Below are 19,971 nucleotides of genomic sequence, written 5' to 3' on the forward strand. Positions count from 1 at the left end.
CACAACAATCCTAGGAAGTAAGAGCCATTGTTATCCCCACTTTACAGATGAGGAAACTGAGGCAGGCAGAGATTAAGTGTCTGAGGCAGGATTTGAATTTCGGACCAAGGCTCTATCCACTGAGCCAATAACTCCATGATCTTGTTGTCAGTCAGTGCACCCAGACTTCTAGCTTCTGCCTTGAATCCTTTTCCCACTTGTGATTCTGCTCTTCCAGCTCTGATTTCTTAGATCTTCACCTACATCTGTGCTTACAGTGCTGTGCCTTACTGTACCCAGTACAATCTTACAGTCGTACTGTTCAGCCCAGTACAACTTGGGCAAAACTGCCAACCAGACTAAAATGTCCTTGGGAAATGTGTTAACAAAATAAACCAAATTTTCATATTGTACACAGGAAATGTGTATTATTATATAATATAATGCATCGATATTATACAAATAGATAACATAGATAATGTCAATTTGTGGTTTTCTAACTTAACGTGCAGCCTGTGGGGATTGGGACTATTGAGTTTGACTTCTCCTCGGTGCCTCCAATTGTATACAGTAGTCACTTAATAAATATTCATTGAATTGAATATTATTAAAATTAAAAAATGATGAAACACCCCCATAATTGCACTATGTACTCCAGGAATTTGAGAGGAAGGAACCTTTGGGGGCTGAGCTAATGAGGGCAGGCTTCCTGAAGGAGGCGGGCACTTGAGTGGGCTTGATTTGGACAGATGGGGTAAGGAGAGGAGTGTTTCAGGAAGCACATTCTCTGGCTGGACTATTTTTCATTGTTGTCTGTTCCCCCAGCACAGTGCCTAGGGCCCACTGTTAGGACATAGGAATAATTCAGATTGGGAATCATAGCCCTAGCCACTGCCACTGCCAAGGAGTCAGTCTCCTTGGACCTCAGTTTCCTCATCTGTAAAAAAAAAAAAGGGGGGGGGATAAACTAGATGGTTTCTAAGGCCTCTACTCATCCTAAGCCTAGGTGGGCTGGTTTCTCAGGAATAGAGAGCATGCCTTGGGGCCTGTCTGGGACCGCAAGTGAGGGATAGGTCAACATAGGCTCTTCTGGCCACTGACTGCCCACCACCAGCCCTGGTCAAGGTGATATTTGGACCAAGGCTCTTGTCAGGGGGACCTTTGGTGGGCTGGTACATTTGTTCTTATCTGTCCAACTATAGTCCAAACTAAACCCAGCCACTGTGGATCTGGACTTCTGTTTCAGAGCGGACATACAAACAAAATGTGAACCAGCTGGAGAAGGCCAGGTGTGACTGGGAGCAGGAGCACCAGCACACCTGTGAGGTGAGGGGCTCCCAAGAGCTAGAGCTGGCCTGCACTGAAATGAATGGGAGTGAGACTCCCATCGGTCACCATATGACAGAGATTCAAGCCTTGGGTGATGTATTGGACCAGATTCCCTCTATGCTCCCGAGGTTCCCTGATTCTCTGGTCACTTGTATACTGTGTGTGTGTGTGTGTGTGTGTGTGTGTGTGCATGTATAAAGAGACAGAGAAACAGAAAGGCAGAGGAAAAAGACAGACAGAGACAGAGAAAGGGAGACAGAGAGAGATAGGGAAAAGAGGGGAGGAAGGGGAAGGAATGAGAGAGACAGACAGACAGACAGAGACAGACACAGGAAAGAGAGACAGAGAGAGCGAGAGAGACAGAGACAGAGAGACAGAGAGATATGAATAGGACCTAAAACAAAAGATTTCATCAATTTATTTTTAACAACCAAGAGGGGATAGTTTAGTTCAGTACTGGGACACATGATCACAGTTGTCCACCAAGGAATGGGTTGTCTGAGGAAGTAGCAAGTACCCCGTGGCTAGAAGTATTCAAGCAGAAGCTGGATCCTATCAGAGTGACATAGAGGGGATTCCTTGCTGGCAAGAAGATTGAACCAACTGACTTAAAACCCTTTTTGACTTTATAAGAATTTTCTCTTATAAAGGAGAAGGCAAGAAAATTTTAGAGAGTCTTAGCTAAGAGATGGTGAATGAGCACCTAGAAAAGCAATCCAGGCTGGATTCACCAATAGTGATCAGAATGGTCTGGATTGCACTAAAGACAACAGATGTGTCACAGAATGATGGAGTGTTCCATAGCTGTTTCTACCTGACATCCACTGAAAAAGAAAGAAATGATAATGATGTCAATAATAATAATAATAATAGCTAATAATAGTAGTAACTAGCATTTACATAATATTTTGAGGTAGATAAAGCACTTTGTAAATGCTATCTCACTTGATCCTCTCAATAACTCTAAGAGATAGGTGCTATCATAATCCTCATTTTACATATGAGGAAGCTGAAGCAGATACAGACAGTAAGTGTCCAAGATAGGATTTGTCTTCAAGTCCCATACTTTAGCAAAATTAGGTGGAAAATAATCATTGAAGGACGCGACTTGTTCCAAGACAATTCCTAGCTAAATTTCATCAAAGATAAAAATGCTTTTTCTATAATAACAATAATAGTTAAGATGGTTCCTATTTCTAAAACACTTTTAAGTTTACATAGTGCTTTCCTCATCACAGACTTGGGAAATAAGTAGTGTAAATATTATTAGTCTCATTTTTTAAAGGAGAAAACTGAACCTTAGAGAGAGAAGTGACTTGAAGAAGGTCACTCGACTAGTAAATGGCACAGGGGCTCTGATTCCAAAAGCAATATCTTTTTTAGTGGATCTTGCTACCTAAAGGATAGGATTATAAGGCATAAATATGAAAAAGTATCTTTCAGTCAGGGAAGTCTTAGAGATGAGCTTTTGCTGCCGTTATTCCCCAGCCCCATTTCAGGAATCTCTTTCTGGATTTAGGCCTTTCAACTCCAGGAGTTTGACCGGCTCACCATCCTGCGGAACTCGCTCTGGGTCCACTGTAATCAGCTTTCTATGCAGTGTGTCAAGGATGATGAGGTAGGTAGAGCTCTCTGCTCCTCCACCTGGGCGGTTCCCCTGCTTGCATTCCCTGGGTAGGCGAGGCACTAGTCAGCACACCTCTGCCCACTCGTGGTCTAGCAGAGGCCCAGGGTCCAGGGCACTGAGAGAGCTCCACCAGAGTTTTTTCTAGGAAAGAGGGTTTTAATGGACTGGTTCTGGATGGTTTCTCAACACTTAAATAAGAATCATTCTCTTTTTCCATGGTGATAGCAATAATTAACATTTAGAAGAACATTTTAAGGTTTATAAAGCATTCCCATGTATTATTTCATTTGATCCCGCTAATGACCCTGACGGCGGCAGCATAACGAATAGGTACACTGGCAGGGAAGCAACATCTGGTTTCTAGAGCCTGCCTTAAAGCAATGAAGACCTGGATTGAATATTTTATACTCAATAGTATTTTATTTTTCCAAATACATGGAAAGATAGTTGATCAACATTCATTTTTGTAAGACTTTGTATTCCAATTTTGTCTCCCTTTCTCTCTTATCTCCCTCCTCCCCAAGACAGCAAGCAATCTTATATAGGTTAAATAGGCGTGCTTCTTTTAAATGTATTTCTATATTTGTCATGTTGTATAAGAAAAATCAGATCAAAAGGGAAAAAATAACAAGAAAGGAAAAAAACCAAGCAACCAACCACAACAACATTTTTTAAAAGGTAAAAAATACCAAGCTTCGATCCACATTCAGTCTCTATAGCTCTCTTTCTGGATGTGGATGGCATTTTCCATTATTGGAATTGTCTAGGCACCTTTCAGCATTCTAAGTTACAGAAGAGATACTAACTTGCATTGGGAGGAAGAAGATTCCTCATCTGGGAGTTCTCTTTAGCAGTGAAAGTATAGCCCATTCCCAATCCCAAAGGTGCTTTCACGATCCCTTATTTTATGTATGAGGAAATGAGATCTAAGAGATTTGCCCACAATCAAAACCTGCGGCAAGATTCAAACTTGGGTCTTTTTGACTCGAAATCACTCTATGTCCAAGCCACGTTGCTGCCATAGCCTCACTTTCAGCTAAGAGCTTCCTTAAACAAGATCTCATCTGAACCTCAGTCCTCTTGGGCAAGCTAGATAGCAGAGAGATGATTGCTTCTTTTTATAGAGAAAGGAATAGAGCTCCAGAGAGAGCCAGGGATTTACGTCAAGTCATGCAGGGAAGTAGTAGCCTAGCAGAGCTAGTCTCCTGGCTCCTGCCTCACCGTCCTCCTCTTCGCCCATACGACTGATGTTGTCCCTTTGCAGTACTATGAAGAGGTCCGGATAAGTCTAGAGGGCTGCAGTATAGAGGCAGACATCGACTTCTTCATCCAGAACAAAATGACGGGAACAGAACGGCCAGGTGAGTCCGGTGTGAATTCTTTCCAGGATTGATGAGGGCAGGGGAAAGGGAAGGGGCACAATGGGCTTGAGATGAGCCCAAAGAGAGACTTCTATACCACACCCACAGCCAGAGGAGATACAGAATGTTGCCCTGAGATAATCATAAATAGAAAAAAAAGAGTATGGGGCCGTTTTGTATAATAAGAAATCATACTCAGGAGAGAAAAATCCAAGAACTAAAGTGAATGGAGGAAAGGAAGAAATGGCAAAGAATATTTGGGTGAAGATCAATGAAGGGACCAACGAAGTAAGGAAGGAAACAAACAAACATTTAACTATGTGCTAAGCACTTTACTATTATTACCTCATTTGATCTTCACAATATTCCTAGAAGGTAGCACTATCATTATACCCATTTTATAGTCGAGGAAACTCAGATTAAGTGACTTACCCAAGCTCATACAGCTAGTAAATATCTGAGGCTGGATTTGAACTCAGGCCTTTGGTCTCAGATGCTTATGAGCTGTGTGATCCTAGGCAAGTCACTTAACCTGTTTGCCTTAAGAAAAGGCAGGAAAGAAGGAAGTGACAAGCTACTTGCCCAAAAAATCCCACGGACAGTATTGGTGTGCTGTGATCCACAAGGTCACAAAGAGGAGGACACAAGTGAACAACAACTTTCTAATAAAAATAATAATAGTTAACATTTATAGAATAACTACCATGTGCCAAGAACTGTGTTAAGCACTTCACAATTATTATCTCATTTGAGCATCACAACCACCCTGGGAAATAGGTGCTATTATTGTCCCCATTTTACACATGAGGAAACTGAAGCAAAAAATGTCTTGTTCAGACTAAATACGTTTGAACTAAGGTCTTCCTGACTTCAGGCTCCCAGGGTCTCTCCATTGCACCCCCTAGTGCCTTAAGTATATACATTAGAGACAGCATGTAGAATCCCAGCATCATAGAGCATCTTGAGAACCAGCACAGCATCATCAAGAACAGGTCCTGCCAGACTAATTAATTGAGCTGCTAGTTCAGAAGAATCCTATGAATATTTATTTAGATTTTTATAGAATATATAATTTTTATAACATTAATTGATATTAATTTAAAGTTTTAGCAAAGTGTTCTCAAGTGAGAAGTTGATAAGCATGAATTAAGCATCTACTGTATACCTGACATTGAGGATACAAAGAAAGGCAAAAACCAGTTGCTCCCTGCAGGGAGCTTACAATCTAATACGGGAGAAATCATGCAAACAAGCTATAAACTGGATAAATTGGAGGAACTCTCAGAGGGAAAGCATTAGTATTAAGGAGAGAAAAAGCTAATAACAGAAAATATAATTATCTTCTTGTGAAAGTTTAAATCTTGGACAATTAAATGGATTTGAAGCTGGTTGAACAACTGGGCTCAAAGAGTCGCCTTATGATCAGTGTCAGCTTGGAAGATCTTCAATGGGGGGGGGGCCCTGGGTTTATGTTTGCTGTCCTCTGGTTGGCAGATCTGGTGCCCCAAAAAGGCCTTGGCAGACTGGAAGACTGTACTTTATTAAGATGAAAGTCAATGGGGCTAATTGTAAAGTCACATTTGGAATCTAGAAATCAACTTTGTGAGTGGATGGAGAAGGAATGATTAGACTTGAGTTTATCTAGTGAAGATCTGAGCATTTTAATGGACTTTAAGCTCGATAAGAATCGAGACCAAGAAAAGAAGTATGATCCTGGGCTGAATGGAAAGAGGCAAAGCCCCCCAAAACCTGAGGGGGTCCCCAGGTCACTCCCAGGCGGTGACTACCCCAGCCAGAGCATTGCTTCAGATATGACTCCCACGATAAGGCAGACCGCAGTGGGCGGAGGGTCACCGTGATGGGGCGGCCTCCCAGCCGTTCTTGTAAAGTTCAGGATGTGACGCTTAGATAAGGGAAGATTCCAGGGACATAACTGTCTTCCATTATTCACGGAAGACAGCCTCCATTTGTTCTGCTTGGCCCCGGAACAAGCGACAGGCAGAGAGTTTGGGTCCGTGTCAGAAAAGATTTTCTAAGACTTTAGACTCGCTGGCTGTGAGTGGACTGGGCTGCTGCAGGAGCTGGTGGAGGTCCTTCCCCTCACTGGAGGTCTCCAAGCAGGACCCAGAGACCACTCGTCAGCGTGTCTGTCCTACAGGGAATTCCTTTACTGGCCTGGTTTAGCCTGAACCGCCCAGCTCAGAGATTCTGACCTTTCTCCACGGCCCGTTCCCAGTGGTGCGGAATCAGGGCCGTGTTTTTAGAAAATGGGGTCCTCCAGGCTACAGACCAGGGAGGGGTCCCAGCCCTCACGTTTGCTTGCTGTGTGATCCTGGGCAAGTCACCCATAACCTCTCTGTACCTCAGTCTTATCTGTAAAATGGGGGTACGGATACAAGACCTGGGTTGCTACCATAAGAATGATGCTGTAGATGGGGAGAATGATTCCCCTTAGCCCCAGAGATTCACAGCCAGAAGTGAATTTGGAGGTCTTAGGTCTGCCCCCCATGTTTTATAGATGTGGGTACTGAGGCCCCCAAATATAAAGATATGCCCAATCCTACAGTAGGGCTGGAAAGCATTTCAGGTCATGGACTCCACGTTGTAGAGCAGGAAATTGGGACTCGGGGGTAACCGAGATCACAAAGCTAGTGAATGAGGCAGGATCTAAACCCAGGCTCTCCTAACTGCCAAGAGCAGTCCTGTGTCAAACGCAGGGGTGAGAACGTTGAGACCCCTGCTCCCCCTGCACCCCCACTCTTACCTCGGCCAAGGGGCTGGGCCCGCCTGGGAGGGGCCCCTCCTCCCCAGGACAGTGGGGTGAGGGGCCGCCGGGAGGGGCTTTCATCGGCCATGAAGACCCTTCCTCATTTGTCTCCCTTTCTTTACCACATCCCCAGAGCCCATTCTCTACGAGAACTACAACGATCGGAACCCCAATGGAGGCTCGCACAGTCCCAGCCTTTACCCTGCTTGCGGCATGATTAAGAGGTGAGGACCCCGGGGGCTCGAGGGGACAGAGGGTGGTGACCCTTGGACCGGCCGAGCCCCTTCCCCTCACAGCCCGGAGCACACAAGTCCGGGGCAGTCTGCTCCCAAGGGGCCCGTGAACACATCATCGCTCTAACCCGCCCATGTTTCATCGGTTCCTCCTCCTTTAATCACGTAGCTAGTACCCAGGAAAGCTCCTTCTCTGCGGACTCTGCTCCATTGTCCGGTTTCATGTAATTACCTTGTTAGAACTCGTGCTACTTTCCAGAAAAAGCCACAACAAAGATGGGGAACAGTAGCGTTGTCCCCGGGTGCCTGAATGTAGCCGGCGACTCATTCGGGCCCTTGCGGCCCTTTAGCAGCACAGAAACAGCGCTCGGCGGCTAATCACCGAGAATGTTTTTTCTTTCCCTCATTGCAATGAGGGAACTCCCCGGGGAGAGGATCCCACATAAAGGTCCCCCCAACACTCTCCCACCTCATGGACTTAGTGCCTGTGGCCGCTGAGAGGTTCAGGCTGGACTCGAACCCTTCTTTCTGACTGACTCCACTGTGGCAAATGCCTCTCCTTCCCCTATTGGAGAAAGGGGAAAATAGGTTCAAAAAAGTCAAATGAGTCAGAAACTCGGCAAAGTAGGAAACGAGCGGGCGGAAGGTGAGCTCCGGTGACCCGGGACCCTCTGTCAGTGACCCTGCCCCGTGGGCCAGGTCTCCGTCCCTTGCCCGCGGGGCACTATCCAACTGGTCTCCCCACAGGAGGTCCGGGTCACGCCCCTTGCGCTAAGCACAAAATTCTGGGTTCCTTCATGATTTCAGTGACCCAAGGGTTTCTACCCTGGGTATTCCTCCCGCGACCTCCCTGCGCTTTGCCGTCCCTTGTTCCGCTGCTCAGCTTCTGCGTGACTTTGGCCGGGACACTTTCCCCTCGTGCTGGCCAGCATCTGTCTAGCAGAAGGCGGGGGAGTGGGTTTTGAAGCCAGCCTCTCACTGGGTCCCTTGAATCTAGGGAGGGTGAGGGCTGACACTCTGACAGAGGAGAAAATGGAAGCCAGAGAGGTGAAAAGCCTTGGTTCTATGCTACTGGCCATCCTCCAATCCCGGTCTTGTTGCTCCTTGCCCCTGGTCCCACCAAGCCTTTGCAAAACTCCCGAGGCTGAGTCCGGGTCCCCTTATTTCTCCATGAAATCCCGTCAGAAGCGCGTTTCTCCTCCCCGCGGCATCCCCTAAAGGAGTTTTGTATTTCTCCATCCGTATCTCTAACCTGCTTTCCAACTTCTGTGTTTCATGTTGTGCTCGTACCTGCAAATTTCCTTGAAACCCCGCTACAGGCCTTGAGGAAAAAACTGCTCCAACCAACACCTAAGCCTGCATAACCTGGGACTGCACAAGGCGCCGATAAGGAGCCCAGCTTCCTTCCGGCCGAGAGCTTCCCATCTAGGCCTCTTGGCCGCCTTTCCCCGAGCCCTGTGGCAGGCTGTCCTGCTCTGACGCCGGCTTCCTCTTAAAAAGTGTCTTATCGCTGCTTAAAAAACCGTGTCGCTCCCTGTTGCTCTCTCCCAGACGTCCTCCTTTGGACCCAGCAGGACGGTGAGCCCAGAGAAGCCAGCTGCTGACCGTGTCCACTCTGACCGCCTCATATCGGAGCTGGGCTTCCCCTCGGGCTCCGCAGCCAAGCCACCGCTTGTCCGACACCTTTCAGTGTTTTTCCCTCTCCTTTTCCTTTTACCTTCTCGCGGCCTCTCTTGTCCCAACAGATAGGAGGATTCTGCCTCCTGCCAGAAAAAGCCACAGCACGGTTCCCCATCGTTTTGGCACTTTGGGACTTACACAGTGTTTTCTCCCAGCCACCCAGGAGAGATGCGGGTCACATGCTCCCATAGCCATTTACAGAGAAGGGAGCTGAGGTCCAGGGACTTGTCCAAAGTCACCGGCCTGTTAGCGAGCAGAATTCAGTCCGTTCCCCATCTTCTTCCCACCATGACTTCCTGCTCGCCGAGCCCGGGGCTTCCATAAAGCGTAATCCCACTCAGATTTCTGCAGCCCTTTAAGGAACGTTTACCAAAAACCTGACAGGGACAACCTGGTGAGGACGCTCCCATGTAGATGGGCGCTTGCAGAGAAGGGCGGGAGCGGAGCTCGGGACTCTCTCTCCCAATCCAGCAACCTCTGGGCCCCTGCCCGCAGGGATTAAAGCTGATAAACAGACTGATTGACATCAAGTTACAGAGTTCAATATGGTGGGAGAGAACCTCCCACAGGCCTGGGGCAGGCCATTTCTGCAGGGATGTGCCAGCGGGAGGGCACGAGCCCGGCATCCCCAGCCAGGTCGGGCCCTCTTGGGGATCTAGCTGCCAAGGCCAGATGCGGGGGGCTCAGCCAGCCAGCGGAGCCCCGGCTCAGGAGCCCCCACACTCCCCACCCCCCAGCCTCCCCTAGCCCTCCCTCCCTTTGGGATGGGAGAGAATGCGGCTCATTCATTCATCCAACAAACGGGAGCAAACCCGTCCTCTGCAGCCGTGCTGCCGGGAGCCTTAGAGGGGCTGCTCTCAGAGGGGCTCCCTGGGGCTCAGCCGCAGGAGATCGCCCAGAGGGCCCGGAGGAGGAGGCCTGAGTCGCATCCAGCCTCAGAGCTTGACGCTCACTAGCTGTGTGACTCCGGGCAAGCCGTTAACCCTGATTGGCTCGCACCCCACTGCCCCCCAATCATTCATCTCCATTTTAGCAAGAAAGGCCCTCAGAGATGGCGTGTTGGGAGGAATGGGAGGCCAGGGAAGGCTGCCTGGAGGAGGAGGTGCCGGGAGGAGCTTGGGGGGTGGGGGGGATTTTGAACTTGCAGGAAGGGACTGTGACGGGAAGAGCGCAGAGAGTGCAGGAAGCCATCTAGGAGAGGCGGGATGGGGCAGTGGGTGGGGAGCTGGCCGGAAGACCCGGTTCGGATTCTGCCTGTGACGGACAGGCTCTGCCTAGGGGACCTGAGCACGTCATACCCGGATAGGAACGGACGCCATGACTTAGAAAACCCCGAGCGATGTCTCCAGGCTGTCTTGTCAGTTGGTTTATTTTGGCGGACGTTTCCCTGTGACGCCTGTGAGTCCGAGGCCTCTGCCCCGGGAGCTCTCTCTGAACTCCACCCAGGGCGCCCCCTGCAGGGGCGGAGGGAGGGCCCTCGGGAACCCCGGTGAAGTCACTGCTCGCCGTAGAGCCTAGGGGAGTTATGGGGCAAAAGCAGCGGGCTGCCGAGGGCCTTGAGTGCCGAGTCCCCACACGTCACCAACACGTCTGCCACGTGTGGGACAGAGGTTTTAACCGTTTGTACACACACTCTCTCTCCCACAAGCACCCAGTTACCCCCCTCTGGGGCTCAGGCTCAGCTCTCCCCCCACTGAAATCTCTAGAAGCTTCATGGGCCCCCAGAAAGGCAGGAGGCGGTGCCGGGGCTCTCCTGCGCCCACGAGGAGGAGGAGAGGGAAAGCGGAGGCCGCAGCCTCCCGCCGGCACAGAGCGGGGCTTCGGAGGGGCTGCTGGCTCCCGGCACCGCCTCCCCCGCCCCTGTCCGCCACCTGCGCCCCCGCCAAGACAGCCGCTCCCTCCCTGTGCGCGCGCTCCGTGTGTTGGGGGCGTGGTGGGCAGGGGATAGCGTGCTGGTGTGAATCTGCCTCGGACACTTAGCTGTGTCCGGGAATCCTGCCTGCCTCAGTTTCCTCGTCTGTAAAACGAGCTGGACAAGCACATAGCCAACACTCCTGGACCTCGGCCAAGAGAACCCCAAAGAGTCAGGCCTGATCGAAAGCTCTAAACACGTCCCTTGACACCCTCCAGTGCAACGGGCTGACGTCATACTCCAGTACAACGGGCTGACGTCATACTCCAGTACATGGCAGACCCCAGAAGCCCCTCCCCCAAGGCTGACCAGCCGCTACCCTTTCCCCCAGCTCCTAGTAGGTCCCGTAGGCCTGTTCCGGTGCCGGTCCAGGGGTCTCCATCGCAGCCCCGCGGCCTCGGACCCATTCACCTCCCCCCGCAGTTTCTCCTCTCAGTTGAGGCCCTGCGTATTGGTACTGTCCGCCTCAGCAGGGGGAGTAAGGACGTGCTTGTAAACCCTCCGACGCTAGAGGGCGCACTCTCCGGGAGAACTGCGGCTGAAAAATAAAGAGGAACCCCAAGGGAAGCTCCCTTTATAGCGCTACAGACATAGGAGTCCCCAGGCTTTCCAACGGGGAAGGGGGAGGAGTCCGGACTCCGGGAAGGCATGACGTCACTCCGTCCCGGCAAGCATTGCCCGAGTCCGCACGTGACGCATCCAGAATCCGTCCCTCGCGGAGCTTGCATCTGATGGCTGAACGTGTCTAGGTGCAAAGTTAGGGGGACTCCTGGCATTAGGTCCCTTCCTTTCCTTTCCCTGCGGTGTCTCCTTCTCAGGTCCACGCTGCCCCGGCCTGAGGACCGGCCTGGAGGGATGGAGGGGGAGACTGAGCATCCCACTGGAGGGCGGCCTCCGGGAGAGGGGGAGGGGAGGAGGGGAGCCAGCTCCCAGAGAGGCCGGCCACGGCAGGAAGGGAAGTCCCAGCTCGGGTGCCCCAGGGGCCGGGCGGCGCGATCCCCTCATTTTGTCCCCAATGGGACAGGAAAAGCGGCTGGTCACGCGACCCATGAGGTGCCGGGCTAGGTTTGAACCCGGGCCTTTGACCCCGAACCCGACGCTGACTCCTACTGCCCTTTGGAGGTTAATCCGGGGGAGACTTCAGGTAGACAAAAGCAGAGGGAAGGGAACCCTTCATATCGTGGGTCTGGGCTCGCCCCCCACCACGGGGTCCAGGATCCCCCGGGTCAGAGCTGAACTGCATGGTCTGTGCTCTGCTAACCTCGGCCCCGGGGGCTTTCCCGAAGGCCAGTGCCCCCCCCCCCCCTGGCGCGTAGACGGAGGGCCCCGAAGAAGGGCACTGTGGGATTGGTGTCAGCAGCCCTGGCCAGGCAAGTGGGTGAGAGTCCCCTCCCCGAAGCCGAGGCCCGGCGCTAGCAAGGAAAGGGAGCGGGGGTCATCTAGTCCACGGGGAGTGACATGTCCAAGGTCATGGGGCCAGCCAGCCGAGTCTGGATTTGAACTCTGCTCCCGGGACTCTCTATGATACCACCTCATATTCATATTTACAAATCCTTCCCCGCTTTCCTTAGGATTGGGGACTCTGTAAACTTCAAAGCCACCCCAGCAATGGAAGCTGCTCGGGCTCTCCTAGGGGGAGGTGCTGCTTGTTTGGGGGAGGGGAAGGGCCTGGCCCTTCTCTCCTTCTGCCCTCCCCCACCGGTCTCAGCCCCCTCCCACTCCCAGAGACTGCCCGCCCCTCCCCCCAGTCCCACTCTGTGGGCCCCCTCGGAGATTCCTCAGCTTCCAGATGTAGAAGGGCCTTTCCCTGGCCCGGAGCCTGATAGATGGTCATCCACTTCCTGGGAGGGGGAGGCTCAACACCAACTAACAGGGATTATAGCCCGCTACAGAGCACTTCACAGAGAAAACTTCACTTACAGTCCTGGCAGGCAGGTCTATTACTGTTCCCGTTTTACAAGTGAGGAAACGAGGCAGACAGCACACAGTAAAGTGACTTGCCCAGGATCACACAGCTCCTATGGGTCTGAGGCACATTTGAACTCGGGTCTTCCCAATTCCAGCTCACTCTCTCTAGTAATCGAGTCCACTTTTAAGCAACTTGAACGTGGAGGGAGCTCACACCTGTCCTCAGGAGGGGGAGGGGGATGGGGAAGGGGAGACGGTGAGGACCAGATCTAGCAATGAAAGAGGGCTGATAAATCTCACTCCCGCAATTCTGGTCTGTTGGGACTTTGAGTTCCCCCAAATAAAATGGGGGTCATTTTCAATCCATCAGTTAAGATGGTAACAGGAGTGAAAAATCAGCTGCACTGAGGATAGGAGGGGAGCGGCCAGTTGGGAGTTTGAAAGGAAAAGATCCAGGAGTCTTAATGGACTACAAGCTCAATGAACATCAGTAAAAGATGACAGCCCACAAACCTTCATCTGAACTCAGGACTGCTTTAATAGAGTCAGAAGTGAGAATTTGGGGGAGAGTCCTCAGTGTTTGGTTTGGAGAGGGGAGCTGCGAGAAGCACCTCTCAGGGTTCCAAGGACCAGCCTGGAGAAGAAGGGAGACTTCTTCTCTGACACCTGAGGAAAAACTGGAACGGAGATAGGAATTTAGGAGGAAGAGTTTTCCTTTGGAAAAGGAAAATCTTTCTGATAATCACAGTTGTGCTCTGGGAGACAGTGAGCGCCTCATCAGTTGAAGTATTCAAGCAGGCTGGATGAGCCCCAGTCTGGGAAAGAATAGAAAGGACTCTTGCACCTTGGGGACTTTCGGGGTCACTCCCAGCTCATGGAGCCTGCGCTATGGTCAGGACTTGTGAAGGTGGGACAATGGTTGGACACTTCAGGGAGGACCCAAGCTATGGGGGCTGAGGAAAATCACCCAGAGGGAGGTTAGGAGGGCAGAAACAAGCTCCAAGACACAGTCATTGTAGCCTAGTGATCAGCGAACAATAGCCTTCGGGCTGGATCTGGCCAGGAATAATTTTTCAAATACATGTTAAATAATGCTTAATTATAAAAAATAAAATAAAGCTTTAAACATTTTAAATTCCACTATTAACTCCCTAGTGGGGCAGCCTGGAAGCTCTGCCTTCTGAACTCCCCAGCTTCCTGTAAGTTCCATCTTCTCCAAGAAACCTTCCCCAACTCCTCTTAATTCTACTGCCTTCTGTCTACTTATTTCCTATTTCTCCTGTATATAACTTGCTTTGTATCCACTTGTTGGATTGTCTGACTTTTGCCTCTTTTTGTATCCTCTTAGCACAGTGCCTGGCACACAGTAGGTGCTTAATAAATGCTTATTGATTGATGGATCAATAGTTTGCTAATCCCCTGATCCAACCCTCACATCTTAATGAACAAGGAAAAGCAAGGCCCAAAGGAGCCTGGTAATTTGCCTGGTATCACAGAGTGGTGGAGCTGAGACTAGAACTCAGGGCTTCTGACCACAATGACCTCATAGAATCTCTGTAGCCCCAGGGGTGCCCTTGCCCAGCCAGGGCATCCTCGGGAGGCTCAGAGACAGAAGAGCAGATTGGAACCCGGCTCCGAAGCTTCTTAGCTGCGCTCCCCCCTCCCGCTGTTCTGCATCTGTAAAATGGGTGTGCTAACACTGACACTCCCCAGCTCTCGGGGCTGTTGTTGGAGGTCACTGGGGAATGGGGGTGTCTGAGAGGAATCGTCCCAGCTTTCTTTCCTTCTGACCCCACAGGTTCTCAGGCCTGTTACACGGGAGCCCCAAGAACAACACCGAGAACGTGGTCCCCTCCGCCCCTCCCCCAGGTAACGGGACCTTCCTTTCTGGATAAAAGGGGGACAGAGAGGAGTGTGGGGCCCAGGTCCTTGGGGGATGCTCCCAGGAAGTGGAAGGAGGGGCGAGGAGAGCGTCACCCGGCCACCTGGAGCCAGGAGACAAGGGGACAGCACCTTCGTGGGGTGACAGGCCTGGGCCCCAGGGCCCCGAGCCCCCCAGCTCCTTCTGGGCCTCTCCCAAAGGGCACACGGGCTTGGCTTCCCCAGGACTCTGGGACTCTGGGCCTGGGCTGCGCCCTGGGAACAGCGGGGAGCTTCACTGAGTGGCAGGGACGCTGAGCAGCTGAGGCCCTTCCCTGGGCACCAGGACCAGGCAGGGAGGGGGAGGGAGCCGTCCCATAATCCCCAGCGGGGCGGGGGAAACCAAGGGAGGCGTGAGGGAGGGAGGAAGGGGGGGAGGGAGAAGGGAGAGCGAGAGCGAGACAGAGACAGAGAGAGAGATGGGGGGAGAGAGCGACAGACAGAGACAGTCAGAGACAGAAGAAAGAAGTCTCCAAACAGCAGGTACCGGAGGGGCGGGGAGGGGCTGACTCCACCTGGTGAGAGAGGCTTGTCCGGGGCAAACGTGGGGCTGTGGGGCTCTGGCCAAGATACTTAACTGCTCTGGGCGCGGGCAACTCCGAAAGGCGACGAAGCGCAGGAACGGGCATTCGCTCCCCGCCGGGCTGAGGAGAGAAGGGAAGGTTCGCCCCGGGCGCCAGTCGGACGTCACCCTCCTCGCCCCGCCCTCCTGGAGGGTCCGTTCCGTTTGGGGGGGAGGGGGCTCTGCGGGGTCTTCTCCGGGGCTCCGGGGCTCCTGGCTTGGCGCCCTCGGGGTTGGCCGGGAGCACCCAGGAGTCTCCTCGCGCTCTCTCGGGCAGGTCTCATCTCGGGCCCCCTGCAGACCAACGACATCGTCTACGCGGACATCCTGCAGACCAGATCAGTCCCCGAGGCCTCGGCCCATGACTACAGAGCGCTCTATGACTACACGGCCCAGGTGGGTGCCAGGCAGGTCTCAGTTTGCCCATCTGTAGAATGGGGACAAAGAGCGGCCGCCTCCGGGGTGGCCGGGAGGATCAGATGAGAATGTATCCGCAAAGCGCACCGCCTGGCACATAGTAGGTGCTTGATAAAGGCTCGTGCCCTTCTTTCCCTCTTACTCCCCTAACAAAGTCGCTTGCCGGAGCATCCTGATGAGGAGGGGGGGCTGGAGAGGCTGAGTGAGGTTGAACCCCGAGGGCAGAGCGTGTGCGGAGGGGGGGGGTTGGGGTCCGCCTAATTCAGCTCCATGAAAGCAAGAGCGGCCCCCAACGGAGCTGCCCCCAAGCGGCCGGAGCGGGAGCGAGCTCCCCGCCCACGGAACCCTTAGGTCCCGTGTTCCCTCGTGGGGGGTGGGAGGCCCCGCTGACCTAACAACTGCCTGGTTCCTTCCAGAACGAGGATGAGCTGGACCTCACTGCCGGGGACATCCTGACCGTCGTCCTGCAGGGGGAGGACGGCTGGTGGACGGTGGAGAGGAACGGCCAGAAAGGCTTCGTGCCGGGCTCCTACCTGGAGAAGCTCTGAGGGAGCGCCCCTCCCCCAGTCCCCAGTCTGGAAACGCAGCCTCCCCCATCCCCCCCCACCTCCCTGCGGGCCGCCCCCATCCCCAGGCTGAGCTTCCGGGCCCCGGGGAGGAGGGAAAGCCTCGTGGGACGGATGGGCAGCCATGGGACTCGGGAGCCGCCTAGGGCCCCAATGCCCGCCAGCCTCCCTGGCGCTATCCTGTCATGGAATTGGAGAGTTAGACTAGATTTCTAAGGTTCTTCCCAGCTCTTTCTGTTCTAGGGTCCCTTCCGCCTCCGATATTCTGTTCCAGGGTCCCTTCCACCTCCGATATTCTGTTCCAGGGTCCCTTCCACCTCCGATATTCTCTATTCTAGGGTCCCTTCCACCTCCGATATTCTCTGTTCCAGGGTCCCTTCCACCTCCGATATTCTCTGTTCCAGGGTCCCTTCCACCTCCGATATTCTCTGTACTAAGGTCCCTTCCACCTCCAATATTCTCTGTTCTAGGGTCCCTTCCACCTCCGATATTCTCTAAGATCCCTTCCACCTCCGATATTCTCTGTACTAAGGTCCCTTCCACCTCCAATATTCTTTGTTCTAAGGTCCCTTCCACCTCCAATATTCTCTGTTCCAGGGTCCCTTCCACCTCCGACATTCTCTGTACTAAGGTCCCTTCCACCTCCGATATTCTCTGTACTAAGGTCCCTTCCACCTCCAATATTCTTTGTTCTAAGGTCCCTTCCACCTCCAACATTCTCTGTACTAAGGTCCCTTCCATCTCCAACATTCTCTGTTCTAAGGTCCCTTCCACCTCCGATATTCTCTGTTCCAGGGTCCCTTCCACCTCTGACATTCTCTGTTCTAGGGTCCCTTCCACCTCCGATATTCTCTATTCCAGGGTCCCTTCCACCTCCAATATTCTTTGTTCTAAGGTCCCTTCCACCTCCAACATTCTCTGTACTAAGGTCCCTTCCATCTCCAACATTCTCTGTTCTAAGGTCCCTTCCACCTCCGATATTCTCTGTTCTAGGGTCCCTTCCACCTCTAACATTCTCTGTGGTCTAGGGTCCCTTCCACCTCCGATATTCTCTGTTCCAGGGTCCCTTCCACCTCCGATATTCTCTGTACTAAGGTCCCTTCCACCTCCAATATTCTCTGTTCTAGGGTCCCTTCCACCTCCGATATTCTCTAAGATCCCTTCCACCTCCGATATTCTCTGTACTAAGGTCCCTTCCACCTCCAATATTCTTTGTTCTAAGGTCCCTTCCACCTCCAACATTCTCTGTACTAAGGTCCCTTCCACCTCCAACATTCTCTGTACTAAGGTCCCTTCCACCTCCAATATTCTCTGTACTAAGGTCCCTTCCACCTCCGATATTCTCTGTTCTAGGGTCCCTTCCACCTCCGATATTCTCTGTTCTAGGGTCCCTTCCACCTCTGACATTCTCTGTACTAAGGTCTCTTCCACCTCCAATATTCTCTGTTCTAGGGTCCCTTCCACCTCCGATATTCTCTAAGATCCCTTCCACCTCCGATATTCTCTGTACTAAGGTCCCTTCCACCTCCAATATTCTTTGTTCTAAGGTCCCTTCCACCTCCAACATTCTCTGTACTAAGGTCCCTTCCACCTCCAACATTCTCTGTACTAAGGTCCCTTCCACCTCCAATATTCTCTGTTCTAGGATCCCTTCCACCTCCGATATTCTCTGTTCTAGGGTCCCTTCCACCTCCGATATTCTCTGTTCTAGGGTCCCTTCCACCTCTGACATTTACTACACAAACACACACATTCCTGGAGGAGATGGAATGTTGGCTGATCCTCGAAATATCTGGGGGGGAAATGGGGGCAGATGATTCAGACTAGCAGGAGAGAGACAGTATTGTAAGCAAAGGCATAAAGGAAGCAGGAAGAGAGGGTGAGAATAGGGGTCTGGGGCTAAGCAGGGGGAAAGAAGCCAGACTAAACTGGAGGGAGGTGAGGGAAGGGAGGTGAAGGGAGGGGGTTGGACCTACAGCATGGGAGCCCTACTCCCTTCAGGCTCATTAGCCTTAAAAGAGATAGCTACCCACCTGTATTACTTCTAGGGCGCTTTTTGGCCATCCACGGTCCCTCCTAAGGAGTCAGTTTCTTCTCCTGTAATACTGCCTGTTACCCACCTCATAGTTGATGAGAAAGCAGCTGCTAATGTGCTCGGCAAACTTTAAAGCTCCCTCTCAAAAGTGCTCTTACTGTCGCTGCTATTGTTACCTCGGGGCAGCCTCCTCACTCATGTCAGAGATGGGATTTAAACTCAGGTGGTCTTCCTCACCACCACCACCCCCCGGCCTCCAAAGGAGGCTCTCTCAAGCCTCAGCAGCAGCAAATATTGTGACAGAGACAGAGAGGAGAGAGACCGAGAGAGAAGGAGAGAAAGAGGTAGAGAGAGACAGAGAAAGAGAGAGGGGAGAGAAAGAGAGAGAGAGAGGAGAGAAAGAGAGGCAGACGGAGGAGAGAGATCGAGAGAAAGAGAGGGGAGAGAAAGAGAGAAACACAGAGGGGGGTAGAGAAAGAGAAAGAGGGAAAGGGGGGGTGGATGGATGATACATACATAGGTAGGTAGATAGATATACACACACAGGGTGAATGGGAGTTAATCTCAGGGGACGTTGAGGGAGGGAAGAAAGGAGTGATCAGAAAGTAGAACAGGTGCTCCAGAGGTCAAGCAGAGAATGGACAACTATCCATCCATGATGCTATAGCGGGTTTTGCTGCTTGGGGATTGGTGGAGGTAGTGGATGACCTTTAGGACTAGGGCTGTGCCATCAGCCCCCTTTCCCCTCCCTCCCTCCCCCCCACCCCCCATGGCCCAGCCTTCGGGGTGATTAGAGCCCAGAGGACCTGGGTTAAAATCCTTCTCTGACACTGATTAGCTGTCCCTGATCTATCTTCAGTTCCCTCGTCTGCTAAAAGCACCATTACAGGACCCACTTCCCAGGGTTGTGAGGCTCAGAACCAGTTCTTCTCTGTGATGAGCTTGGCAAACCTCCAAGATCTGTGGGATGTCGGCTGTCCTGGTCAGTCTCCTGGGACAATGGGGCCGTGTGGGATCCCCCTTCAGTCACTTCCCCGCCCCAGGCCCAGGTACAGGAGTCTCTAAGGTTCTGTACCAGTCCTACAGGTCCGTATTCCTCAACAAGCCCGCCAGTGGGAGGGTGAGCCGTGGCCCTCTCCCATCATCCCGATTGTGTTCTTAATAAAGTATATGGTACTCAGTGGGTTCCTTTCCTAACTGGCCCCCAGACCCAGATCTTTCTGCTGTCCTCCTCTCCTAGTAGAATACTAACTACATTGACTCAGTTGCCGTGACAGACCTTGTGGCTCCTCTTTCCTCTTTTTGCCAAAATTAAACGAGATTTCATCGTCGTGCTCCTGCGGGGCCTGGCCCCGGCTGCGATTCTGTCACCCTGGGCGAGCCATTTCCCCCTCCAGACTCTCGTTCCTAAATGAGAAGTTGCACTCGGTACCCTGGGAGGTCTCTCCCAGCTCTGGATCCATGGCTTTATGAACCAGTCCCGTCCCCTTTCGCCCTGGTCAGCCTTCAGTGCGCTCCCTTCCAGGCAGCAGTTACGAATGGTCCCGAAAAGCGCGATCACAAGGAGGCGAGGAAGGGGTCAGGCCTTAGGCTGAAAAGTTGTACAATTGTCTCAGCCTCCTCTGAGAGCCCCCACTGGCTCCTGCCCCACTGCCGGGAACAGAGGGTTTCTGGG

At 52.3% G+C, this 19,971-nt stretch overlaps 2 protein-coding genes across 88 annotated transcripts in view; one reads left to right on the forward strand and one right to left on the reverse strand.

Moving 5' to 3' along the window:
- PSTPIP1 (proline-serine-threonine phosphatase interacting protein 1) overlaps positions 1–19,477 on the forward strand; it is a 91,259-nt gene extending 71,782 nt beyond the window's left edge. Inside the window, exons 9-23 of one of the 50 annotated variants that reach the window (XM_051982444.1) lie at positions 1,226–1,305; positions 2,828–2,926; positions 4,200–4,296; positions 7,197–7,287; positions 14,595–14,665; positions 15,556–15,674; positions 16,112–16,505; positions 16,700–16,732; positions 16,794–16,925; positions 16,959–16,991; positions 17,025–17,057; positions 17,157–17,189; positions 17,223–17,255; positions 17,418–17,648; positions 17,743–19,477. In XM_051982444.1, coding sequence (XP_051838404.1) covers positions 1,226–1,305; positions 2,828–2,926; positions 4,200–4,296; positions 7,197–7,287; positions 14,595–14,665; positions 15,556–15,674; positions 16,112–16,243 — 689 coding nt within the window. In that variant the 3' untranslated portion in view covers positions 16,244–16,505; positions 16,700–16,732; positions 16,794–16,925; ... (4 more) ...; positions 17,418–17,648; positions 17,743–19,477. Of the gene's footprint in view, positions 1–1,225; positions 1,306–2,827; positions 2,927–4,199; positions 4,297–7,196; positions 7,288–14,594; positions 14,666–15,555; positions 15,675–16,111; positions 16,506–16,554; positions 16,733–16,760; positions 17,124–17,156; positions 17,256–17,356; positions 17,390–17,417; positions 17,649–17,681; positions 17,715–17,742 lie in introns of those variants that run through there. The other 49 variants (XM_051982457.1, XM_051982456.1, XM_051982458.1 and 46 more) reach the window with 49 other exon arrangements.
- On the reverse strand, positions 16,433–18,074 carry LOC127552069 (uncharacterized). Of its 38 annotated transcripts, none has more exons than XM_051982503.1 (9): positions 17,919–17,993; positions 17,693–17,725; positions 17,627–17,659; positions 17,429–17,527; positions 17,302–17,367; positions 17,135–17,266; positions 16,772–17,101; positions 16,612–16,710; positions 16,495–16,578 (listed from the first exon to the last, which is right to left on the reverse strand). In XM_051982503.1, exons 1-9 carry the CDS (start codon positions 17,991–17,993, stop codon positions 16,501–16,503), a joined length of 945 nt encoding a protein of 314 aa, XP_051838463.1. In that variant the 3' UTR covers positions 16,495–16,500. The 38 variants fall into 38 exon arrangements, with proteins under 38 accessions (XP_051838447.1, XP_051838463.1, XP_051838452.1 ...); XM_051982492.1 differs by having other exon boundaries at positions 17,429–17,560; XM_051982491.1 differs by having other exon boundaries at positions 17,429–17,659; positions 17,985–18,074.
- Positions 19,478–19,971: the final 494 nt, after the last annotated feature.

The sequence above is a fragment of the Antechinus flavipes genome, chromosome 2, assembly GCF_016432865.1.
Source record: "Antechinus flavipes isolate AdamAnt ecotype Samford, QLD, Australia chromosome 2, AdamAnt_v2, whole genome shotgun sequence".
Lineage (NCBI taxonomy): Eukaryota > Metazoa > Chordata > Mammalia > Dasyuromorphia > Dasyuridae > Antechinus > Antechinus flavipes.

Bases quoted from the DNA above. Each gene is read 5' to 3' on its own strand.
- LOC127552069 (XM_051982473.1), bottom strand. From the start codon at position 17,993: ATGTCAGAGGTGGAAGGGACCCTAGAACAGAGAATATCGGAGGTGGAA. The intron at 17,693-17,753 runs GTGGAAGGGATC...AGAATATTGGAG, and splicing joins TAGTACAGAGAATATCGGAG to GTGGAAGAGACCTTAGTACA. The intron at 16,579-16,611 runs GTGGAAGGGACC...AGAATATCGGAG, and splicing joins TGGAACAGAGAATATCGGAG to GTGGAAGGGACCCTGGAACA.